Below are 27,098 nucleotides of genomic sequence, written 5' to 3' on the forward strand. Positions count from 1 at the left end.
CTCATTATGTTTGGCCTGCAAGATCGTTTCAAATGTGTATTACAGATAGCCCACATACACCATTAATAGCATATAACATAGCTTGAACATGATATTTGGTGTCTCAGAGGAATATAATGGACCCCTGTAACTTCTCACAGCCCTGCAAAATATAGGTATGAAATTTGACTTTGACTTTGGTATAGTAAATGCACGAGAAGTGAACTAAAACCATACACGTAACTGTGAAAACCTACTGTCTAGGCCTACTGTGTATATACATACTGTATATTTTGTGAACAAATGCATATATTTTATTGTTGCATGCTTAGTGCTTTCATGATAAAACCACCACCATTCTCTAGATATGGAAAAAGCACAGTAGGGAAAGTGTTTTATCCTATTACCTTGTACCATAATTACCCTGTAAATGTGTTAGACACGTACATAATATCTATTAGCAATCTCTTTAAAACTGTTTTGTAAAAAAATCTGTTGGAAAAAAATAGTATGAATTATTATCCTTCCAGCACAATTGTATTACACAGGAGCGTTCCCCGGTCTGGTGCCCCTGGTACATTTAGGGGGCTGGACAAGGTAGAGAGTGAAATATGTGGGGGGAAAAAGTGCAGATATCGTTACAGATGTGCATTACACCCGGTCCTCTAAAGCCCTCCTTGAGTGATTACACCTAGCCACAAGTGTAACTTGTCAGAACTCATAAGCGAACCGTACTGAGACCATGCACGTCAATAAAGGTCTCAGTACGGTTCACTTCCGAGGGGACTGGATACACTTTGAAGGGTTCACATATGCACAGAAAATGCTGAGTCACAGGTCTGGATTCACTTTAATGGCTGAAAGGGACCAGATATGAAAACACCCCTAGTCCGTTACACACTATGTACCACACTCTGCTCTGGGGACTTTCTGTGGTTCGTAGTAAGCTACAGGTCTATAACTCCTTCGATTAGCTTCTTCTAAATGCTACTTTTCTCTACCCATGTTTCTGCTTCTACTTTACTCAACATTAACTCGTTAAGACAAACTGTTATACCGTTCATTTGCTGTTACCAGAATGGCAATGACCAAGTCATAGTGAATTAGAGTGTGTTATGTCATAATGTTGTAGTACTATGGTAGTTAACTTTTCAATGACTATTACAGCGTGCTACAGGAGGTACAGCGTGCAATCAAGGGGTTAACTGGTACTCTTCTTCCTCCCACGCTGCTGTCTATTTGCAGCAGGGTGAGTACCACCTTGGACAAATGGAGGAAGATTTTGCACAGACATTGAGCCAGGGAGGTGTTGCACAGGTATCATGCCAAAGGGCACACCGCCGCTGGATAGGAACTGGACTGTGGGGTCATCGATTGACCCAAAGGAGGGCACGCCACCCATTGCGGTCTCTGGTAGATGCATCCATGGAAGAGTGGAGCAGGAGCTCATGGTCCTGGTGGTCGGGGACATGGGGCCAGGTACCTCCATGAAGCTCACACTCCTCTCCATGTGTGACAAGGGGGGTGGTGGCGCACCACGCCTCATGCCGCCAGGGCGTCGGACAGGTTGGGGCAGAGTAGCTCCATGGAAGGTATCGTACAGATCAGGACCGGGTACCTCCATGAAACTGACACTTCTCTGCAGGTGGGACACTGGTGGCGGTGGTGGTACAGGTATCATGCCAAAGGGCATGCCATTGGCGCCGGGCAGGACCATGTAGTATATGGGCTGCTGCTGCTGCTGATGAACCAGCACAGGCTGCGGGGGCGGGGGCGGGGCTGGAGCTGGGGCCACGGACATGGTCTCAGGCAGTGGCATCCTGGGAAGACTACTGGACCTGTTGATGGTGTTGATTGTGTTGTAGATCTCTGTGCTTTCAGTGTGGACGGTGTGGGCAGGAGGAAGAGGAGAAGGAGCCTTGGGAACAACGTTCAGGGTCTTCATCGACACAGATCTTTCTTTTTTGACACTAGCCTGTAGGTCCACGATGGGTGCTGGTGGCTTGCAGACGTGTGCAAGAATGGTGAACTTTGACCCCAGGTCGTCAAGGAAATGGAGGTCGTCATCATGCCCCAGGAGGCTTAAGCTGCCCACAGAGCCCGCGGGAGATCCTCTCCCTTCATAGCCAAACTCCAGTAAAGTGTCCTTTTGTGGGACCATGATGCTTGAGCATGACGCTTTCTGTTGAATGCACAAACACGTAGGGAGATTAAGGTTTACAATTATTGCATTCATAGACTTTTATTGCAACAAGGACTTAGGGCAGTTCAGATTCATACTGATGGCTACTTCATGCCCTGGTGAAGCACAAAAAAAGCCCAATGTTAGCATCGGACTAGTGGTCGGACATGAGAGACAGACAGATTCAGAGAGAAAATGAAAGAGGTAGGGGGAAGAATCAGGGAGAGAAATAAAAAAAGAGCAGAAAGACAAAGACAGAAGTGAACAGAGCTACAGAGAGCAAAAGACAGAGCAAGAACGAGAGAGTGAAGAACAGGCTTAAAAAGAGAGTTAAAGTCCGCACATGCAAACGTTTGACCTGGGAGCAGGTTAAGCAAATGACCAGATAAAAAAAGAGAAAAAAGTCAGCTTCAACCAAAGGTTTTTTGCCCCCACTTCTTTTTTTTTTTTTTTTTTACAGTCGTCTGAAGAGGGGTGATTATCTGAAATGTCACAGAAAAATTCAATTAAAAAACAAGTGGGGGAAAAAAACCCTGATTGAAGCTGACTTTTTTCCCCATTTATCTGAAGAACAGGCTGCCAAATGACCACTGACCTGGGAGAAGTAATCTATCAGGATGTCTTCAGGTAGAGCCATGTCATCATAGAGCTCCAGCACCCCAGTCGAGTACCAGTTGCTCTGAGTCTGCACCGAGTAGGAGTTGGACCTGTACGATGGCCTCTTTCTGTTAGGGTTAGCGGTACCAACCATGCTAGCCTGTCCTAGCGTAGGCATAACAGGATCTACTACAGGATCTACCACGTGATCTACCACGCTGCTGTCCATATATAAATCCTGATGCGTTGCCTCAAACGTATTGCTCACATGCTGTGATTGGCTACAGGATGTTTCACCGCTGGTTATATGATTGGTCGTAGGTGCGGCAGACGTTAGGGTCACAGGTGCTGCCTCTGATATCAGTATAGGAAGTAGGTGGGTGGGAAACCCCTGTCAAGAAAGCAGAGAATGCGCGCACATCAGTGGCACAGCTGCTGAACCAACCAAAATAACTGAAGTAAGTGATAAATGTCCGCAATACTATTAATGCTCCCAGTTGTTTAATTAAACAGCTTGGAGCATTAACAGGGTTGCGAACATTTATCATTTACTTGGGAAACTCCTGTAAACAGAATAATATATATTTTGTAATACCTTACAATGATTTTTCCCCTATTTGTCCTGTACGTATTAACAAATGACTAAGAATTAGAATCTTGACCATTAAAGAAATGCTTTTTTAAGCTATTATGTACAGTGACTGCTCTGATTGTGTCTTGTGAACAACAAGTTATGAATAGCAGGTGTCCTTGTTAAAGAACATGTTAACAGTTTGCTGATGAATAACTGTTTTACCTTCTCTTCTCCCTTTTCCTCTGTGTGGTATGGAATCAGGTACTGCTTGGCATCGAAAGGCATATCCATGAAACGATCAGGGAAGACGGAATCAGATCCACACTGACAAGATAGCAGCAGAAGAGGAACCACTACACCCCAAATACATGTGCGCACACACACACACACACACACACACACACACACACACACACACACACACATGCACACACGCACACGCACACACACACAAATGCACGCACACACACAAAAAGGCATTAAGTCTTTGTCTTGAATTGACCTCATCTGGTTGCACTGTCCACATAGATTTGTTTCACTGACAATGACTTAGCTTCATAAAGAAAAAAAGAGCTTTATATTTAGCCTCATACTATAGATGACTTGTTGCAACCTGGTCTCATACCATTTCGACAACATTTCCTCTGTTTTGATGTGCATCAACTCACTCAGTAAGACGCACACTCCTGAAAGCATCAGACTAATGGCGGGTAGGCCTATCCCGAGATTGAAACGGGAGGAGGAGTGTGAGTACATGATTCCTGTCATGGATCCATTGCGGCCGGTCAAGACACATAGCTCCAGCTCCAGAACCTGCTTCTCAGGGCAGGAGAGGCCCTGGGCGTCAAACACCTGCATGGTGATCCGATATCTCCCTGGCCACAGGGGCTCCAGGGGCAGTAGGCCCACGGTTGTGCCTGTGACAGGACAAAAACCCATTGCATCAGACAAAAATATACTTTCATGGCTGTGAAAAAAACCCATCGGACAAAAATATAAAGCAACTTTCATGGCTGTGACAAAACCCATAGGACAAAAATATAAAACAACTTTCATGGCTGTAGACATTTTATAAAATCTTACAGTATATCAGAAATGGGCCACTGTTATAGAATGGGATATACAAGTAAGCAAACAGTACGTTCCATGTACAATGTTTATATGTTGCGGTACATACATACACTGAATTTCTTTCAATCCCATGCAAGCAGCCCTATAAGACAAACAGGTCTGGGGTGCATCTCTTGAAACGATAGTTGTTAACTATGTTAGCTATTTTGTTGTTGACAACGTAATTTCCCTTTGGCAACTACCCGAGTTTCTAACTGGCTGACAACTACGTTTTCGAGAAACACCCCCCGATCAGTTCTGGAGGTTCTCTCACCATTGACGGTGTCTACTTCCCATGGACCAGTGGTCTCCTCTGGAATTATGGAAAACTGCAATGGCGCTGCATTGGCACCGGAATCCTCATCAAAGGCGGACACGTACACAACTGTGACGGTCTCCTCGCACATGCTCTGGTATGTGCCTGTCAGCCTTGGGCAGTGGTCATTTGAGTCCTGCACTCTTATGGCAATGGTTCCAGTGGCTGTCTTGCCTGATCCGTCTACGTATGCATGTAAAAACAGTGATGAAAAGTATATTTTTGTTGTACCATCATTTTGTACCATGTACCATGTCTGCCCAAATGGTATAACATAGGGCGTTTCCTGTTCCTTTTTATGTGTAAAAAACCCTGAAAGGGGTAGTCTCTGGAGGTTTCTATTGCCTCTTTTCCACTGCCGATTTTTCTGGTAGGCCTACAGCTTGACACAGTGCGACTCAGCCGCCATTTTCTTCTCTTCGATTGAGCTGTGTCGTGCCCAATCAAAAAGCAAAAAGTGGCGGCCGATTTGTGTTGTGTCGAGCTGTAGGCCTACCAGAAAATCGGCGGTGGAAAAGAGGCATAAGTGTGAATTTATATCCCCATGTGAATATTTTGTAATTGAGGGTGTAATATACAGTAAATATTGTACAGTAATTGGGGATTTTGAAGATGTGTACGTAGTGGTAGTCACCTTGAGCTAGACAAAGGATCTTAGCGAAGTATGTGCCATTCTCTAAAAAGGGGGACTCTCGATCCGGCACCTTGTTGATTCTGATCTCAGCGGTGTCTTCATCAATGGATAGCCAGTTATCAGGGTCATGACCTTTAGCATACCTGCACAAATTAGCACATTGACATTCAGTAAGGGATGAACACTGTACAACCAATTGACTGCATAAATAATAAATTGTGTTAATGATGCATATTCAACTGTGTCCTTATTTAAATTGTTATTCAATTCAATTCATTCTTTATTTTAAAGACCCAGGGGGATCCATATCACATTAAAAAACAAAGCATCACAACACAGTACATATCTCAAAAACAAAAAAACAAACAAAAACCCAGAACAACATACAAAGAAAAAGAAGGGGAAAAAAAACACAGATATGTCATAATTCTCAAATCATTGTTCCACATACAGGCATGCTCGCCAGTGATTCCACATGTTTGAGAAGAGTCTCACAGAGCTACATTTACGGCTGGCCAGGACAGCAACTAGGGTATTTTGTGACTCAGATGCCCTGCACATTAATTTATACATAAGATTTCGCAGCACAGCTGCACAAGTGAGTACCCCAGCATTGACAAACATTTGGCTTGCGCTTGACCTCCTTGGAATTCTAAGCAGCAGCGTCATGCTGTCATTGTATGCCACCATGAGTTTCCTCATGCTGCCCTGTTTGTAGTGACAACACAAGTGTGCTGTATACAATGGTGTACAGTATTCTTTAAAGAGTGAGATCTTGACCAACTCAGAGCACATACTAAATTTGCGGCACAACATGTTCGCTTGCACATACAGTTTCTGCCTTTGCCTGTAGAAATCACCATCATCTGTCCCGTCATTTGCAATTATGTGGCCCTGATATTTGATCTATTATAAAAGGTTGAACAATATTGGGATGATACATTCATAATGCTTAGGGAACTATACTATATGTCCACTACTAGAGAAAGGGCAAGTCCTTCCCTTGTATTTCAGGTGACTTGATTATCAGTAAGAGAATTGGCTTGAGCAAACAGTATGTCACAGAGCTTTTACTTTGCAAGTCCGAGATGAACTGCTAATGTTACTATCACTAGTTCAGGCATGCTTAGCACTTACTTGACATCATCCAGCTCTTCTCCGGTATCCCCATCGACCGCTGGGTACACAGCTACTACTGAGTTAAGTTCGATGTCCTCCGGGTTTTCTGACAAGGGCACATCTTTTACCTCAGGAACAAAGCTGGGCCCGTCTGGTAAGTTGTTCACCGCGATAGAAACAGGGTAGCTTTTCCCCGGCTTTTTGGGCCGTTTTTTTGGCTTAGGTTTCTGTTTTGGCTTAGGTCTCGGCTTGGGTCTTGGCTTTGTGCCTGGTTTAATGCCAGGAGTGACAGGTTTGCCATCCATACCAAGCTCAGCATCCAGGTCTCCTTCTAAATCTGCACCCAGGTCTGCGTCTACACCCAGATCTGCGTCTACACCCAAGTCTGCGTCTACACCCAGACCAGCATCCAGACCCAAACCAGCATCCAGACCCAAACCAGCATCCAGACCTAAACCAGCATCCAGACCTAAACCAGCATCCACACCCAGACCAGCATCCACACCCAGACCAGCATCCACATGCAGACCAGCCCCGGCCCCGGCCCCAGCCCCAGCCCCGGCACCAGCACCGGCACCAGCACCAGCACCAGCACCAGCACCAGCACCAGCACCACCTCCGGCACCTAAGCCCAAGTCCAGCTCTGGTCCATTATCTATTCCTAGAGCCAAGGCAGTGCCATTGATGAATGGCGCGACGTTCTCTATCTCCAAGCCCAGGTCCAGCTTTTTGATTTTCTCATAGTCCAGGGGCTTTGGACAAGAAACAAGAGGTAATGCATCATTTAAGGAAAATGAGAAGACAAAGTGATGACAACAAAGACAAACATTGAGGGCTTGCAGTGTACGTATCGATGTAATAGTTGTAGCCAGGTAAAAAACTTTGGGCATAAAATAGAGGAAATGTTCTGTATGTGTATTAGTTGAGGAACTGGAGAGTACAGGGTTGTCTGATGGTGGAGAAAAGTCACTGTGGGCCTAAAGTCTAAGAAAGCAAAGAAAACCTGAAAAATGGAGGAAACATCGTGCCTTACCTTCACCAGCTTTAGGATACCCTCATTGGTCTTGGGATCTGTTGTTATCTCAAAAAGACCTTCCTCATTCCCTTCAACGATGTTGAATACAGCCAGCCAGTTATCTGTGTCCACTAAATCTGCATCCAGAGCTTTGATCCTCATCACCACCACTCCCTCTGCTCCTTCATCCACAGCACCAGAGTACTGTGGAAAGAGACAAAAAAATCACATCAGGTGGGAGTGTGCCTATTCCAACAGCCCATTGGTCCCACATCACTAAGACTTTTAACATCAACATTTTCAGGCCCATTGGTGCCACAGTATATTCCTGCTGCTCCATGATCTCACAATTCCAAGAATGTTTTCAAATGTATGCCCTATGTTCTGTAGCGGGGAGAAAGGCACATTGTCTTTGTTTACTTGGAAATATGGGAGCATGGAGTTGTGGAACATAGGGCCTATATTTGAATTTTTTCAACAACAAAAAAGTGGGAACACTGAGCGGCAGTAATAAGCTGTGGGACCAATGGACTGTGGGAACATAGACCTGACCCCCATTAGGTAATCAAGGAATCATGGACAGATTGTTTATATGGGTAGAATGTAGCCATAGGTGTAAACTCATATCTGCCATCTTGGAACAGCAATTATGAATGGATGAGCCTACACCCTTGCCTTCACTTACACTGATCCACTGGTGTATGAATCTAAATTAATTCAGATTCGAAAGCAAAAACCCTGAGACATTTTTCTTCAGAATGTCATAGTTAAGAATAAACAGCTGGGTACTATTACAAAAATAGGACCACTGTGTAGGATGGTGGTCAGAGTAGGTATTGCAACTATGCTGCTCATTGAAACGGCAATCTACTGTCAAATTTGATATTTTCATGAATATTTACCATATAATTAACTCATATTTACTAGCATGACCAAAGCACAGCGGGTTTTGCATCTAAAAATGTGAAGATCCCCCTTTTCATGGTTGAAAAATACAATTTTCCCAGTCATAATGAATACATCGAATTTGATGGCAGCATAAGTATTGATGAGAAAGGTAACATTTGTGAATGAGCATGAATTCTGGAAATAAACTACTAAAAATATTACAGAGTACACCTTCAAGGGATAAACTTGTGAAAGCAATCATCAATATCGAACCAAATTTAGCATATCTGATCCAACTGTCTCCCGAAGCGCACAAATTATTAGTCTTAGCCAGGCTAATTGGTGAAATCACCAATGTGAAAAAACACATAAGTAATCCTGGCACCGTTTAAAGTTTTGGAAGATGCTGATAACAAATACTTTCACAATATTGCACTACAATTGCGAGCAATATCCACCTCTGCTTATTACAGATACAGAATAGTGAAGTAGAAGAATATTTTAGCACACCTCCTCTTTTTCCAAGGTGGGGACGTTGTCATTAATGTCCCATACGGAGATCTGCACTGAGCCAGTAGCAGTGTTTCCTTTTGGGTCCCCGCCCATGTCCACTCCTTGGATGACCAGCTCGTAGAAATCATGGGTCTAATGCAGAAAATGCAAACACTTAATGCCATGCTCATTTTTTTGAATACATTCTAAAAATGTTAAGTTGTGGTATATGTACAGTACAGTATATAATCTTTTGAATCTGTGAACCTGACCACAGTTGGCATACATTAGACCTAGACAAGACAATATCTTGACAAAGTCTTATTTGTCATTGTCCATTTGACTCAGTGTTCGTTACACTTAAACCGGGCCTCAGTTAAACAATAAGTCACGAGAGGACGTAGGTTTGTGTTCGATTTATAACGGTATGGAGAGATGGAGCACAATGCAGAGCGGAGTGCTGTAAAACTGCCCTTAGCCGTTGTAAATTGAACACAACCCCTCATACTGAATAAAAATGCTGAATACATCTGATAGGTCTGGAAACTGGTTGCCTGTAAGTTGGGTGAATGTAAAAGTCCACTCAGATCCAAGAGTAGCTCACGGAGCGACGGTAATCAGAAACACACCGATTTGGTGAGCGCAAGGTTAAAAGAGTACAGTCTCATAAAAAAACCATCACACTAATCCATGCTCCTCAGCCTCCTCAGTCTCACCTCCCGATCGAGGGTCATCTGTTTCACAGACAGCTGGCCTGTGTCTCTGTCGATTTCGAACATCATTCCGTGACCCTCAGGTGTCTGCTTGATAATGCTGTAGGCAATCTTTGAGTTAATCGTGCCCGGCTGGTCATCATCAAAGGCAGTCACATTCATTATGAACGTCCCTGCACAGTACAAATACCAGTGTGAAAAATATAACTCTTCCGTCAAGATTTTAAATTTACGTAGTACAGATAACATTTGGTCCCACTAAAAAGATTTAGAAGCTGTTTCCACGTAGCAGGATATTTTTAAATGTGGATATTTTGTTCTCCTGTTCACATTAGTTTTGGCCTTCTGTTTCAACGTAAGCAGATTTTTAAACCCACATATCAAAAAGCAGGCTTTAAAATTATCCCATCTAGGGGGGGAAATGCATCTGTTACAATGGAGTTTTTATTCTCATACCCATTTGCATTTCCATCTAAACAGGAGAAAAACATATCCACATTTAAAACTGTCAGGCTACGTGGAAACAGCACCTTAGTCAAAGCTGAGTGCAAACAAACGTGCTGCCACAATTTTCGGTAACACTTTACTTGACGCCGGTGTCATAAGCGGTCATTACAGTGTCATAATAGTGTCATGACAGTCATAGATAAGTCATAAACATTATGTCCATGTCATAAACATTTTATGACTGTTGACCCTAAGTGATATTCGGTTATGGGTTGTCTTTGCCATAACCGAATGTCACTTAAGGTCAACAGTCATAATATGTTTATGACACATGCATAATTGTGTCATGACACTATTATGACTCTGTAATGACATGCTTATGACACCGACGTCAAGTAAAGTGTTGACCAGTTTTCGTTCCCCTTACCAACGGTGCTGCATTCTCTGGCTCTGCCTTTGTGTATCTCAAACTTTGGGGGGTTGTCATTCTGATCGGTGACAAACACTGTTATCTCAATTTTCTGTTCTGCTTCTGTGCCATCAATGAACCAGGCCTTTCCAGTCAGCTGTTTAAGGAAACACACACGCACACACACATATACATGAAATAGACTTTACAGAATGTGTACATTTTTAACAAGCATGGCATGAATGGGTCAACTATCTGTAAAAGAGATCCTGTAGTAACATATGATATGAAATGTTAACACAAACCGACCCAAGATGACAGTGACCAAGGATGGGACAAACCAAACATTTGAACACGACACCTGGTGTTCATATCTATGCCAACCGGTTAGGCGACTGAAGATCAAAACGTATATACCCAGTATTGCTTAATACAGTATGAAGCTAAAAAACCCACACTATTTTGCTTCAGCCACAAGGGGTAGTCAAGAACTTCAAAGCAGGACTAAACTGGGTGGAGTCATAAACTTCACAGTGCCATAAGACTGACAGACCTGCTATTTTATGGTACATGAGCACAGGTGCGTAGGTATTGCTATTCGTGATGAGTCATTCAGGTGGGTGAGTCACCAGGGCCCCATGTATAGGGGGCCCACACACAGTCCGATTTAAATATATAGCGGGGGGGTCTATTGGAGCTGATTGTACATAAGGCCCACAATTTGCTGCTACGCCCCTGCGTTACATCAACATTGAGCGTATGAGGATTTCAACGCTCTCCACCTGCAATGCCTTGCGAGACAAATAGGATCAGATCTGTTCTCTGTCAAAAAAACAAGACTGTGAAGCCAGGATCTTGAGCACCAAGGGTGCAGGACTTCAACCAGAGAGTGTTGAGGGTGTACCACAATCTAAGGGCATTTTAACCGACTGTTTTTGCTCATATTGTGAGTGCATTATAAAAGAAACGGTTGATCTTTCTGGTCCCATTAGGCTTTTATGGTGTGTCCATTTTTGATCACACCTGGTCCTCTAGAGCAGTGGTTCCCAACCTTTTTTGTCTTGTGTACCCCCACACCTTTTTCGTTGTGCTATGAGTACCCCCTAAGTCAAGTTATATATCGCTTTCTCTATCCCAGTGTAACTAAGCTCCATATAGTTGTCAAAATCTCATTTTTTTCAAGTACCCCCTGCAGTGTGCTCGCGTACCCCTGGTTGGGAAACACTGCTCTAGAGCCTAAGTGATTACGAACCACACTGAGACAAAGTCAATGAAGCTCTCAGTTCACTTCCAAGGGGTCTGGTTAAGCTTTGAAGCATTCTCATATGCACAATAAATGCTGAGTCACAGGTCTGAGTTCACTTAAATGACTGAAAGGGACCAGGTATGAAAAAAACCTGCTTCAACCCTCCCCATACAGAGCAGTGCAGTGGTCTGTGACACTCACGTTGTAATAAGGAATGTGTTCTCTGTCCAGTATTCCAGTGACCTTCAGAAAGCCGGTGTCTGGGTCAATGATGAAGAGATTGACAGGAGGCTGATCAGCTCCAGGTCCAGACAGGCTGTATTTCACTGGTTTTTTCTCGTCCAGGTCTGAGCGGATCTAAAAATGACAGGTGTTGCATTTAAATATCTATTACAGTACATTTTCCAATACAGGGCAGTATTACAAGGCTGCTTAACCCTTGAAAGGTGCACGTTTTCAGTTTTTTCAATTATTATTCTGTCACACCATGATTCACTGGCTTTGGCTCATTTTCTGTGAGGAACATGAATCTGAAAAAATGAAAAAATAAAAATAAGTGACCCCCTTTGCTAACCGCCCATACACATTTCTATTTCAAAGGAGGTGTTTTCGGGTCTTTTTGACCCGTATCATTTTGGGGGTCTTGCTGTATACTGTACATCCATATTTTTTTAACTCTTTGATACAAAACTGATCACATGTTGAGTAGACAAGGCAGAGGGTGAATTGGAAGGCAGAAGGTGAATGTGGAAAAGGGAGTGCAGATATTGTTTGGTCCTCCAGTTGTGCATCAATTTTGCAACCTTGCGAGGAGCCCAGTCTCGCGAAAAAATCAACTATATGCTTCGTGGTGCCGTCACGACATAGCCTCTGTTTCGTGGTTGGTCAACGCTTGCTGTCGTCCGAAGGCTACGAGAGTGATGGGTGAGAGAGAGCAAGTGAGAGAGAGAGAGCACCAGAGCAGGGTGCATTCCGGGAGGGGAGCCCTGTCGTCGTGTCAGCTTCTCCTTTCCTTCAACATTGTCCATAACCTAACCCTAAACCTAACCCTATCTTAAAGGATAGTTCCGGCGTAAAATGAAAGTTTCACCATCGCTTTCCCATGCCACATAATGTATCTAATGATGACCCATTCTGGGCAATGCCGCGCCGTTATGGAGTTAGCTAATTTTAAGCTTTTTGGCGAAAAACGCAGCCAATGCATCACGGCGGGGCCAATTATAGGCCTATTATTTTCTGAAGTTTCCCCGCTATAAACAACTTCAAAAACGCTACACACTTCATCACAAAGGTCTCGTCAATCAAACCGAGGCACAGAGACGATCATCGGACCACACAGTCTTTCACTGGCCAGTGTTTTCAGAGGTGTCTCACTGTTGCAAGCAACTCTCTGACCCGGATGCAGGCTACTCAATCAGGTGGCTAGGTAGGCTAAACATGGTCCGCGGTTCTTACACCGGCTGCGACCGTAAAATGAAAAGCTGGAACCCCGACCGTTTTCACCGACTGCCACTGTCTAAACCAGCCATATTACGGGAATGGCTAATAGCATCAGAAGTGGACAAAACTGACATAAAAACCCGGAGGGATCGCGACTACCGTGTAAGGAGGGAGCATTTCGAGGATGATGATGACTACAACAAGAGTAAGGTGCTCCAACTTTCATTTTACGCCGGAACTATCCTTTAACCCTAACCCTAACCCTAAATCACTTGTTTTAAATATTTGATTACCGTATGAAACTAGTGAGTCCCGTTTCCAGTTACCCTTCACTCACGCTTGATTGTTGACGTCCGTCCCCATTATTCTTCCCCAAAGAAACAAACTACCACAATTGTCAATTCTCCCTTTCGTCACCCAACCACGACAAACGAGGCTATATCGTGACGGCACCATGATGCTTATAGTTGATTTGTTCTAATCTTTTTTTTCCTAAGGAATTCACGAATGGCACGAGATACGGTTGTTGTGAGAGAAAAGCACCAGAGGCTCAATCTGAGATCTTGTATTGAGTTTGCTCACTTTCTTCACTGTCTCCTTATCTTTCTCTCTCTGTGTCTCTCACCCTCAAAAATGTACATGGAAATTCACAAGCAGGATGAAGGGAACATGAGAGTGAATATGATCTATAATTTTTTTCATGTTTTGTCTGTATGCCCAGGTCAAAATGACACCTTTTATGTAACATAAACACCTCACAAGGGCTAAATAGAAATACAGTAGAATATAGAAAAACAATAACCTTTTAAATTCATTGTTTCGTATTTTGTCAAGAAATTATGACAGAGGAGAACACTGACTGTTCACTCCCTCAAATAAAGTAAATGATAGAACTGTTAATGCTCCCAGAGATTTATTTGCACAACGTTTCAGACCTTCTACTTCAGTTACTTTATTTTGTCCAGCACCTGTACCACTGATGTGCACACATTCTCTACCTTCTTTTCACTCCCTCAAATACCCAGCAACCACCTGTTAGGGTGGGGAAGTCCTTTGGCTCTGAATTCATTACTGTGCCTTTAACTTTGACCCTAAACGTAACCAGGTATAAGTACACCATTGCCACTGAACCATATTGAACCATATTAATCCATCCAAATCTCTCAGACCCCTTCAGACATGTAACCATAAGTTGATCTGTTTTTCTTTTTACCATATGTTTTCAATCTTGGTGTTTTAACTGTTTTAAATGTTCTTTGACTCTAATGTCTTTCTTCTTTTCTTTGCTTGTTTTCTTTCCTTTTGCATTTGTTTTTTTTTTGTGAAGCACATTGAGTTGCACCTGTGTATGAAATGCGCTATAAAAATAAATTTGACTTGACTTTGACTTGATTATGAAGGGCTGGACTGGGGGAGAAATAGTGGCCGTACACTTTTGGCTTAAAGGGGCCCCTCATAATTAGCGGTGCAGAACTGACTCACTGAACTCACAGAACTGACATTTTACATTTCTGAAAATAGGGGCCTAAGAGGGTGAAGGGCCCACCGGCAAAAGCCCGCTATGCCAGATGGCCAATCCAGCCCTGTGCCTATGTGATTTGAACTGCCTGTGGGAACTGTCTGAGGAGCAGTCTGACATAGCTCAAAGAGGGCTGGATTTTAAAACAAAACACTGCACACTAAGGTGCTGTTTCCACGTATCAGGATATTTTTTTAGCAGGGTATTTTTTTCTCCTGCTACGTGGAAACGCAACATGTGGATAAAAAAAAATCCTCCATTGTAACAAATGCGTTTCAGACCCCTAAACAGGATATTTTTTTTCTCCTGCTATTTTTTTCTCCTGCACCTGGATTTTTAAATATCTGCTACGTGGAAACGGAAGGCCAAAACCAATGCAAAACCAATACAAGCAGGAGAAAAAAATATCCACATATAAAAATATCCAGCTACGTGGAAACGGCACCTAAGTTACTGTTTGATAACTGACAGAGTAGTGAGTTTCTGTTCCAGGCCCCACGTGTTTTCCTACTACATATGAATCACAGGGACGCTAACCTCACTCAATGCCGCCCACTATCTGGAACTATAAGGAACTGGTTGAACCTGTTATCACATACAATATTTGCATATAAGCCTGAGAAAAAAGGAGGGAAACTGCCCCGAAGCCCAAAGATCAAATCAACACTGGTGGTGCCAAGACACGTTCAGAGGCACTGGTAACATGTGAAGAAGGGGAAAAAAGATGTTTGTATATTATTGTAATAATTATGCTCCTTGTCTCAACTACTGTGCCATTGAATCGCACGAAACTAACCTTGGCAATGAAGTCTTTCTTCGTGTAGTCAACATTTTCTTCTAGCCTTGCCGGTGGAATCACCCACTCTGCCACTGATGAACTTATGCACACCTTTGTGAACAGGGGAAATTGAAATGAACAAACAAGACAAACATTGTTTAAGTCAGTGAACGCATATCTGCTGTAAAAGGACTAAATACAATGTCAAAAGCAGTAATGCCGTAAAGTTATTGGTAGTTCTGAAAATGAAGGCCTGTTACTGTAATATAGTACTAGTATATAATTATACTGTATATAATGTATAATGCAAACAAGAATAAGTATAAGTAGAAGAAGATGTGCAAAAAATGTGCAATTTATACAATTATGCAGCTCAAAGTGCTGTAACAGAGTGCTGTGACAAAATCTTGGTGATGGTCCTGTACATTGTTATTGATCTTAATTACCCTCTTTGGTTTAATAATAAACAGGGCTTGAAACTGGTTCAAGGAACGAACACAGAACAGAAACACTTGAAACACAAAAATAGTGGTAACCACCTGGTTAATACATTTTTTTATGATGTTCCTCAAAGTTTTCGTGACCCACAGAAAAAAAGGTTTTCTCCTGTGCACATTTCTATCACCCACTGGGATTCACTGTGTAATGTCGCTGACTGAATCAACTACCAATCAATATCAGATGTGTATTTTGTTAGACATTGCTACTTTATCGCGTGTCTCATTCACTGCTTTGAGAAGAGCATAATTTCGAAGTGGTGGATGTCGAGAAGCTGCTGGTCACAAACTTTGGGAAGTTTGAATGGTAGCCAAAGTCATGTTTACTTCTAAAAGTTTCCAACTTAGGGTGGGTTTCTCAACAACATCGTCGCAACTTACTTAATACTGGTTAGCAACCATGCTTTCGAGGAACGGGATCAGACAGCTCTCCTTGCTAAATACAATGATAGTGTTTAATTTGTACTCCCCTTTTGAAATAAGTAATCTCTCAACCTTTAAAATTATCAAATAGAGTTGGCAAATGTTGAAAACCCTCAGGCAGATTTGCGGGAAGGCTGTCACAGCCGGGCCAGGTTCCCAAACGATCAATCAGTCCCACTCTACCACACCTGCCCATTCACTCCCCAGTTTACTAATCACTCACCCAAACCAATTAGTCCCCACTGCTCGTTCTCTCTCCACTTGTCACTCTCACCTGCACGTCATTGGACTGGAGCCCTATCTCACGCCTTTCGTAAAGTCTTCACGAAAAAAATAACTTTAATTTTCGTGGTGCATTCACGTTATTGCCCGTTTTTCGTGGTAGGGCAACGAAACGCTGCCTATTCACTTGAATTGCCCCACTGCTGCTATGGTTATCCAAGCGTCTGCAGGGGCGGGGAGGGGGTGCTGACAGAACACTGCTGATACACTCGGGACTCACTAATTCGACGCCCTTTCGGTACTTACGCCTTATGTCCCCTAAACCTAAACCTAAACCTAACCCTAACCCTAACCTTAACCCTACTTAACCCTAAACCTAACCCTAACCTTAACCCTAACCTTAACCCTAACCTTGACCCTAAACCTAACCCTAAATTGCTTGTTTGAAATGTTTGATTACCATGTGATGGTAAGCTACCGAAAGGGCATCAAACTAGTGGATCACTAGGCAACAGTCGGGCAATTCAAATGAATAGGCAGCGTTTCGTTGCCCAACCACGAAAAACGGGCAATAACGTGAGTGCACCACGAAAATTAAAGGGTTTTTTTCGTGAATACTTCACGAAATGAGTGAGATACGGTTGTGGACTGATGCCTACTTAAACTGCACTCACAGTGTGTGAATTCCAATATGCGTACTTCCATCCTCCCTTGCTCGCTTGCCTGCTTGTGACCTCATGATGACATCACAGACGACAGAAAATTGATTCAATATCTTGCAAAAGCACAATTCTGATGTAATTTCCTCAATTGCAATTGGGATGGTGAATGAAGGACAGTCCCCCAAAAATTGTTGTGGCTAGGGTGACAGCGTGAAAACTTTATTGTTTTCTCCACGGAGGCGGAGTGTCAGCAAAACGCGAGGCCACAAGCACAAGTGGAGGACGGGAGTCCGCAGATTGGAAAGCAACACATGCACTCTGTCTCTGGCCTCATCACCGGATGCCAAAGGACTCCAGGTCATTCTGATCTTTCAACCGGGATGGAACTAAACTGTACCGTGATAACTGAACACAATCGTAAGTTGATATTTGGATTTCCTTTATTCTCCAAGTACACTATGTCTGTGGGTCTAAAGGGCAGATTATAGTTCAGCAACGGCGGCTGTTGGTTTTGGTCGCTAACCACTGTTGATGTTATAGATCTGCGCACGAGGTCTCATGTCGTTAGCCACATTTGGCTACATAGCTACAAGGCTACAGTACAGTAGTCAGACTGCAAGCATTGTGCCGCGAGTGCTAAACTGATGTATTGTTTGTTTGTTACTTATTAATTCAGTCATTGTAGCTTCATTTATTTACACACACTAGAAAGAAAGCGTTCGTATTCCAAAGAATATTGACAGTTTGGCTCTCGTAAACTATCGGAAAACTGTGCCGCCACGAGAACAAGGAAGTAGTGAGACGACCAATCACAGCGCCTTTTCTCTGCAACCTTTGCAACCGTCTGTCGCGTAGTCAGGATTTTTTTGAGGCGTGCGACGACGGTTGCAGAGCCTCTGCGCGGGGGGCGTGGTCGTGCACAGACGGTTGCACAGGCTCTGCAACCGTCAGCGGCAATAAGTATACATTGGCCTTTAGGTACGCTTTTCAAGTCATTTGTGCGAGTCGTCGCATTTCTGTCATTGTATGGCGTTTGCGCCTACATGTCAGTGTTACCTCTGTACGAATGCTACCATGGAGATTGTATAAGAAGAGGGATTGGAAATCTTCTAAGCCTGGTGTTGCCCTACCCTGAAAGTAGGCTGCCTGTAACAGACTATAGTATGTGGGCGGGGGTTCAGACCGTTTCTGTCCGACCCTCATAGCGTAGAGCATTGCAGACGCGTGGTCTCTATGTTGCTCGTACTCTTCTATCATGCATGCGCGTAGTTTGTGATAGCTGTCAGCCATGTCTGAGGGGAGTGACTCCAAATAATCGTGCATGCTTGTGCTTGAGGTTTTCCAAACAAGTTTAACTTTCTCATATGACGTTGTGTCTGGTCTTGGAAACATTGTTCTATTTATGTGTCTGTTTGGATTGCCAGGATCAAACTTTTCTACATCTTGTGCGAGTAGAAGCGTACGGAGTCTGGAACCGTGTCTCAATCCACGCACTTGTGCATTTCGGGCACTGTTTCAGTGCCTAGGGCGCTCACGTGAAAATTTCGGTTGAGCCAGTGCACTGAAAGTGCCAGGATGATCCCCTAACAATGACGGAAAAACACAGTGCTTGAATAATGGAAGAGTTTGTTCAACAGTCTCCTAGTTCTGTAAGTAATGTTGATGGGACACCAACCTTTTCATGCCAACCCAAGTGTTGTATGTGTGATTGTTGCCCTTTGGGGTGGAGGAAATGTAAATACAAGCACCAGACGCTGTGCATTGTAAACAGTAGCCAACCAATATTTTGGCGAGCTAATGCCATGCTCAGCCGTCACTTCCAGCGAGGGCACAGTGCAAAGTGCTCAAATTTTCCCACGACACTATGCGCTGAAGACCTCAGTGCACTTTGTGCACAGTGCACTGACACAAGTGCGTGGTTTGAGACATAGGGTGGGTTTGTGGGTTGCCTCTCTGCGATGCTTGGTTGACCCATTGGAGCAATCTTTCTGTGAGCTGCTGTGACATCCGCGGATGCGTGGTCTTCCCCGCCGACCCTGTAGCCCATCTTCTGATAAGTGTGGGGTCTTTTGGGAACGCACTGCCCTGTCTGTGCCTAAAGCTTGGGCTGCGAATGTCTGTGGGGTGACTAGGGGGACAGATGTCTGGTAGCTGTCTTCCTCATATACTGAACTGTTATACTGAACTCATATACTGAACAAACAATTAAAAACTACTTAATGCTCATTAATGCTGTATGAAAACACACATCTCAGCCATTGCTCTATTCAACCCGCGCACCACCTTGTAACAGGCCGCGCACCCCCAGGTGTGCACGCACCCCAGTTTGGGAAACCCTGCTCTACACATCTGGATGTATATCTTGGCAGTTGTCTAATGCAAACCAGAATTTCATCTGTACTTGTACAATTTCATGAAGTCATTAACCAGTCCTCGGGCGGGTCACCAAAAATTTTTGGACGTGAGGAATACGTCTTCCTCACACGGGGCCCCAAAAATGTAAGTTACATGAATTGTAATGTTACTTTAATGTAATAAAATTACATTATTGGACATGCAAAGAATAAAAGCCTTGCACGGGAGCTCCATTAATGTAAGTGAAGTCACATTGATGTAAGTGAAATTAGGTTGCCAAGTATGAAATTCTTACATGGAGTTCCAAATATGTAAGTGTTTGGAGTGAGGACTAAAAGTGTAAGAAATGGCGCATGAGAAGTAGACGTAATTCCTCATGCTGGGGAATTACTTCCTCACGTTAAGGCACCAAGTTAATGTTGATTACATTTGGAGGTGAGGAACGGGCTCCTAGCTCCAATTGTGTAGATATGGAGTTATGGAATCTTCAATTATGTAATTAATGACTGCATAAATCTGGTTGACTTCATAGAAATTATTCAAATAAGACAAACACAGTTCACCGCAATGCACATTTTATTGTAACAAGCATTATCGGGTAATAACACTAATACAGCCAGTCTTTCAGGAAGACTGAGCAGCTGTTCGTGTGCTTGGCCATGCACTCCAAAGTACTTGCGTTGTCCAAACAGAGGCCTTCTAAATGGCTTGTTCAGGCCATTGTGCTGGCTTATGAGTCCAAAGGGCTTCAACCCCCTGCTTAGGTCAGGGCGCACTCGACGTGCACAGTTTCCACATCCTGGGCCCTCTTTAGAAGTGCTGCTTTCTCGGAGGTGTGTAAGGCAGCTGGCTGGGCCAGCCCCTGCACCTTTGTCCGGTTCTACCGGCTTGATGTGACCACTATGCCTCTGGGACATAGGGTTATGGGCACGTCCACTACCTGCCTGGGATGATGGAACGCCGTCCATATAGGGTGTATATGTAACGCCCTGCTAAGGTGGTCGGTCGATATGCAATCGGGAGTGATTGTAGGCTCCCATAGAGATGTTGACCGATTGACATGAATATGTGCCCGGTTTATTGAGTGAGATGAGGGAGCCATCTCTCTGCAACACCCTTCTTGCGAGAGAGCGTGACTCAGACAGTGAAGTTCGCACCTTTGGAGCTCTGTCTTAGGCAAGTTGGTGCCCCCGCCCTCAACGCAGCTCATCCTATCAGGAGTGATTTTACTGAGTCTTCGTCAGGTTCAACAACAAATGAGCGTCTCCCATACAGATGGCTGCCTCATCTCACTCAATAAACGGGGGACATTTTCATGTCCTATTGTTCCTCCCCTGGGCTGAGTATGTTCAGAACTCCATGGGTCCAACCGCATTGCATCAAAATCTCCATGGGTCCAATCGTATTGTATCAAAATATCATCAATTTTGGACCCCATCTGGGCCGCTATATTGAATTTCTCAGAGAGGCCAAGTTGGATTCTTCTGGACTTTACACATGTTGTTCCTATAATAATAGAGTGCTAGCATATAAGATTTGGTGCCAATCTATCCATCCATTGAAAAGCTATTATGCGAAAACATATAAAATATCACACATTTTTGGCGCCATCTTGAATTTCTCAGAAAGCCCAAGGGGGGTTGTTACTAATTTGTTCTGGATTTGACTGAATTTTGAGCTAATACTCTTGGCCTAATGGTGCAATATTGACACAACCGAGACGAGAGCCTCTTTGGCTATCTAACCCCTAGACCAGTGTTTCCCAACCAGGGGTACGTGTACCACTAGGGGTACGCGAGCACACTGCAGGGGGTACTTGGAAAAATTAAATTTTAACAAATGCATGGAGCATAGTCATACTGCAATAGAAAAAGTGATGTGAAACATGTGCGCAATCATGGCGCAACAAAAAGGCTTAGGGGGTACATGACACAAAAAAGGTTGGGAAACACTGCCCTAGACGACAACAGCAGTTTCTTGCATATGTATCATGCAAAAAATTTCTGCTGGTCACAAATACAACTTTTCATTGATAGATTAGGCACAAGGATATTAGTCAATCAGTCAATTTCAACATGCAGTTGTAATGCTCACACTACTCTGGACTTGTCAGTACCTGAGTTTTTTTTTTCCTTCTTCAGCCTTTTCCGAGATCTTGGTCATTGTAATTGGGGCAGCGCTTTGTTTACATTTCAAAAAAACATTTTTATTTATTCCGAAAACATCTGAAAGGTTATTTAACATCAGCAGACAACAAGCAAACAGCGGTACCTTTTGGGAAAATATTTGGAGTAGGTCTATGTTAATTTTAAAAAAATGTAAACAAACGCTGCCCCCATTAGAATTACACATATCTCGGTAAGGGCTTAGCCGAAAATGTGGCATCACCGGGTACTTACAAGCTAAAGCTGGGCTTACACTGTGCGACTTTTGCCCCACTTATGCCCCGATTTGGCACTCGCTCGACTGTTTGGGAGTCGGGCCGATTTCTTGCTCAATCACAGGTCAATCGTGAGTCTTGCATCGTGCAGTGTACATGGAGTAACGACAAGCGATTTCGCCTCACGATTGTGCAATCGCAGGGTCGCAAGAAAATCAAAACTGTTTGAAATCCTGGTTGTGGCTCGTGCACAAATCACACAGTTAAAGCAGTGCTACGACCCGATTTGACACTTCACATGCACAAATTAATAGGGCCGTGCGATTTGCTGTTGAGCGCGACCTCATCTCCACCTCAGGTGCGCATGTTCCCTCCTCTGCAGACCGGAGAAAATGTCTTTCGCGTCGCGCAGTGGAAGCATTTGGCTCGCTTCCGACTGTCCGCTCGTATAGTGTGAGGACGTGAGTCGTCAGATGTGAACTTTTTAAATAGTGAAATTCCATCGTGCAGTGTGAGCAGGAGCTTAATACCCACGAGCGAAAATATCGCACAGTGTATGCCCGGCTTAAGGGTAGCGTGAGCAATACAACAGCATATTGAAATTGACTGAACTGGTCTTTTAAGTGGATAAATGTCTGCCTTAGCAATTTGATGCTAGGAATCATTTGCACCTTTAGAAATTTGACAAGTGGAGAATGTCTGCGGGATTTACAAAGGAGATGGGAAAAATAAGTGAAATTCGACAGTTGTTTCAGCAATAATGGCCGATCACATGGACTCACTTTCATGGATTCACTGTAATTTGAAATGTATTTTCGAATCTGTGTGTAGTTAAAGTAGCAGCTCGTTAAAAATGTCAGACTAATGTTTCCCCATTCACGTTCAAGGATTTTTGATAAGAAGATGGCTTCAGAAACCTATGCCTATGGCATAGCTCCAGATGGATGTAGTGGAGCAAGAGTCAGGGCTGGACTGGCCATCTGGCATAGCGGACATTTCCCAGTGGGCCTCGCACCCTCGTGGGCCCCTATTTTCAGAAATGTAAAAAATAAATGTGAAAAATAACATTTCTGAAAATAGGGGCCCACAGGTGAGTCAGTTCTGCGCTGATAATAATGAGGGGCCCCTTTAAGCCAAAAGTGCCCGGCCCTATTTCTCCCGCGTTGGCAAGAGTCAGGTTATAAGCATGTGTGATTTCATGTGAAAGCATGTGAAAAAAACATCAAGACTGAACTTCTTTGTAAAAAAAAAGATGTGTTGCAACTAAAGATATGGGTTGAATGCTCTTTTTAATAGCATCTGACGTTTCAACAAAGAAGCTATTAATCATTTGGCTGGCTTTCTTTTGCCTCTGGGGATAGGTGTGGGTGATGCCACCACATCCAGTACATTTCATAGTGTTCATTCAACCCTGACCGTAGAGTCACTGATAGCGTTGGTCCTAATAGGTATGAAATTGCTGTAACACTGCAAAATGTAGGCAATTATAAGGAACTGGGTTTCAACTATGTATTGTACATTCTAAGAAGCACTGTGTCAGAAATGACACAAAATGTGTTTGCACACATTTGAATGTGTGTGCTAAGGGACACATTTTGTGTCAATTGTTAGATGTGTGTAAGATAGGGGTAATAGTGTAAGAACGAGTAAATAAAGAAATGAAAACAATATTTTCGTGTAATATTCAAATCACAGTCCTGGTTTGTGATGAGTATTTGGCTACATTGTACATTTAAAATACATTTACGATAAGAACTATTAATGTGCATTTTTTAACACAAAAAACACAGCATTTTAACTGAATAATACACGTTGTGTCACATTCCACACACTAGGTTAAAATCACCTTAACACAATGCATGTGTCAAAGATGTGTACCAAAATGATGAGCTTGCAAAAACAAGTTCAGTGTTTATGTTGGTGAATATTCTACATAACATTTCTATTCTTTCTCTTGTTGTAAAAAGCAGGCCTGTAATCCATAATCACTCGTCACTGTTAGAAAATTGTCAGTCATCCACATCCACAGGTACAGTATACATGCAAACATTTACTTACACACACACACGCACACGCACGCACGCACGCACGCACACACACACACACACACACACACACACACACACACACACACACACACACACACACACACACACACACACACACACACACACACACACACACATTACATGTTCTGTTAATCCTGTGAACCCAATGCACTTGAGGTATTTTGCTCGATATTGTATGTGACACAGATACAGTCTTCATTTAGTTTAGAAGTTAATACTACTACTAATGGTAATGTGATATATTTATTCAGTTACATGGCACAAATATCATGTGTTGTCAAGTGCATCACTGTGTGTTTGTGTGTGTGTGTGTGTGTGTGTGTGTGTGTGTGTGTGTGTGTGTGTGTGTGTGTGTGTGTGTGTGTGTGTGTGTGTGTGTGTGTAAAACTTACCAAAATGGTGACCAAAAGAAGCAGTACCCCAACTTTTGTCAGCCTCCTCTTCATCATCATCTTGCCCTCTGTTCTGTTGCCCCCCAAGTTGCCCACCTCCACCACCACAACACTCCACTTGCTCTCTTTGGCTGTCTGCTACTCAGTGGGCCAGAACAGTCAGAGGCCAGTTAGATAGGTGGGTAGAGAGCTAGATACGCAGGTAGATCTCCTACACTCCCCTACTCCACATTTAACCTGATCAGTGGATGCGGCTTAATGCCAGCATATCTCTGCAGCAAATCTAAAAGGTGCACCTGTAGCTCCACCTTGTCACTCACATCACGGAGGAACGGTATGCCTTAGGCAAAATCATAGCGACGCATGCAAGGACCATGGCATGGGGACATATCACTAACAATATTTTTGCGAAGGCAAAAAAAAATTCCTACCAGCATTATTACGCATTATGTGACTAACTACTTTTTATTTAGTTTTATTAACCATTACGTTTATACGTTCACTGTTATAACCATCATTTTTCTTTTCAAACTCAGCCTTATTCTTACCACTATTACCCTGACCAGTATGTTACTTTTATTAACCATTATGTTTACTTGTGTATTAACCCTCTTCTTTCGTTGCAAACTCAGTCTTATAATTTGAATTGTCATACAGTACTATGCCTTGGGCAAAACTGTAGGACATATCATTACCAATATTCTGGGAAGACAAAAAAATATTCCTAACAGTATTACCCTGACCAGTATGTTACTTTTATTAACCATTTTGCATGTTAATGTAGCCTACACTAATATCCATCTCCTGTCTTTGCAGTCTTATCATTTGAATAGTCGTACAGTACTATGCCTTAGGCAAAACTGTAGGATTGCATGCAGGGACCATGGGTGACATCCTTAACAATACTTTTTTTAAGACTAAAAAATGTCATATTTGGTTCCAAACAATATTAAACATTACGTTATAATGAACATTTTTTTTTCTTTTTGCAAACATTTTATCATATCATTTCATTTTAACAGCCCCATTTTGCTTTTCAGAATGTTTGGCACATATTCAGTGCTAGAATTTAAGAATTAGCAATGTTGCATCTACATTTCCTCCAACAGACTGGGGGCAAGACTCGTTGTGTTATTATCCCTATCAAAGTAGGGACCAATCTCCAATCGTCTGAGGTTACTGTAACTGCTATTCACTCAAAGCTTCGTAAATAAAGAGACATGCTATGTGATCTATTTCCACTCATTTTATTCAATAGTTTGAGACACTACAAAATAAGAATAGCAGTATTAGGCCATGTGGCCGGTGTACTAAAACAGCAGCTTGTCTGTTTCCTCCTGCCACACAATGCCACCTCTGTCTTTAGCAGAGATGCACCGAATCCTGATTTTTAGGATCCTGCCGGATACCGGATCCACTGCTTAAGATCCTGCCGGATCCGGAACCGGATACCGTACCCTACGAAAGGGATAGCCAGCTCGCACACATGGGACCTTTTTATTACGTTGGCGCAAACTATTTTTAAGACTCATTGGCTTACTGCCACACTGCCTTCAACGGCCACATCCAAAGGGCTTTCACTCCATGCAGCGATTGGGGTTGTGAAAGACTGACTGAAAAGCCTAGGCTACATAAAAAGTAGAGATGCCCCAGATCCTGGCTTTAAGGTAACTGCCGGATACCGGATCCACTGCTTAAGATCCTGCCGGATCCGGATAGTCTGAAAAACCCTATTATCCTGCCGGATCCGGAACTGGATCTTGGATCCTGTACATCTCTAGTCTTTAGTTAATATAAACATGGACTCGATTCCTTACATGTATATGGATATTTGAGAAAAAAGTATTTTTCCATATTTTAATGGCGTTTACACGGCATGTGATTCACCATTGTGACAGCTGCGTTTCATGAAGCTCCTGTTAGGACTCTGTATACGTGTGTGTGCGCATAGTAAGTATACCGGTATACGTGTCTTACAATCCAACAATAACTCCATACGTGGAGAGAGAGAGAGAGAGAGAGAGAGAGAGAGAGAGGAGGAGTTGTGTCTGTGTTGTCAAAAAACTTCAGGTGCTCATCTGTGTCGGAATACAGAGAGAACTGAAGTTCCTTTATTCTATATATCCTTTATTTTTCTGAGTGGGTTATCCTCTCTCTGCTCTCTACAAATAACTCAATACGTTCTGAGCATCAGTGGGCAACACCTTCATCTTATGCCAAGCAGTATGGCATTAAGTACCATCCTCTCACCTCTTGCCAATAACAGAGGGTCAATTCTGGAAAACCCAGGTCAATAAGAGGGTGTCCCACATGCAACACTTTCAAAGCTCACATACCTGTAAAACAGTGGCTCCTTACAAAACCAGATATGCAGCCACTGCTTTCACGTAACCTACATATGCAACACATGCAACACTTTCAAAGCTCACATAAAACAGTGGGTCCTTACAAAACCAGAAATGCAGCCACTGCTTTCATGTAACCTACGTATGTTGACCATGTAAATACCAAATACTGTAGAAAGGTGAATGTCTTTGGCTTTACCATTATTATTATTTTTGTAGGAGTGTTTTTATGCTTTGCTTTTGTGTTTGTTTGTGTTCGAGACTACAAATGAAAAGGAGGGCCCAGCTATTTTAC

General features: G+C 43.2%; 1 protein-coding gene across 2 annotated transcripts in view; it reads right to left on the reverse strand.

Annotated features, from left to right (window-relative positions):
- Positions 1–953: 953 nt before the first annotated feature.
- Positions 954–27,098, reverse strand: part of LOC134450929 (desmoglein-2.1-like) — a 511,642-nt gene continuing 485,497 nt past the window's right edge. The window contains exons 2-15 of one of the 2 annotated variants that reach the window (XM_063200984.1): positions 24,459–24,570; positions 15,477–15,569; positions 11,923–12,078; positions 10,494–10,632; positions 9,623–9,792; positions 8,925–9,059; positions 7,545–7,730; positions 6,530–7,263; positions 5,393–5,535; positions 4,717–4,941; positions 4,001–4,249; positions 3,555–3,685; positions 2,757–3,149; positions 954–2,161 (exon numbers count right to left, since the gene is read on the reverse strand). In XM_063200984.1, the coding sequence (XP_063057054.1) occupies positions 1,181–2,161; positions 2,757–3,149; positions 3,555–3,685; positions 4,001–4,249; positions 4,717–4,941; positions 5,393–5,535; positions 6,530–7,263; positions 7,545–7,730; positions 8,925–9,059; positions 9,623–9,792; positions 10,494–10,632; positions 11,923–12,078; positions 15,477–15,569; positions 24,459–24,518 (3,795 nt within the window). In that variant the 5' untranslated portion in view covers positions 24,519–24,570 and the 3' untranslated portion in view covers positions 954–1,180. Of the gene's footprint in view, positions 2,162–2,756; positions 3,150–3,554; positions 3,686–4,000; positions 4,250–4,716; positions 4,942–5,392; positions 5,536–6,529; positions 7,264–7,544; positions 7,731–8,924; positions 9,060–9,622; positions 9,793–10,493; positions 10,633–11,922; positions 12,079–15,476; positions 15,570–24,458; positions 24,690–27,098 lie in introns of those variants that run through there. The other variant, XM_063200983.1, reaches the window with a different exon arrangement.

This window comes from Engraulis encrasicolus, chromosome 6 (assembly GCF_034702125.1).
Source record: "Engraulis encrasicolus isolate BLACKSEA-1 chromosome 6, IST_EnEncr_1.0, whole genome shotgun sequence".
NCBI classification, from domain to species: domain Eukaryota; kingdom Metazoa; phylum Chordata; class Actinopteri; order Clupeiformes; family Engraulidae; genus Engraulis; species Engraulis encrasicolus.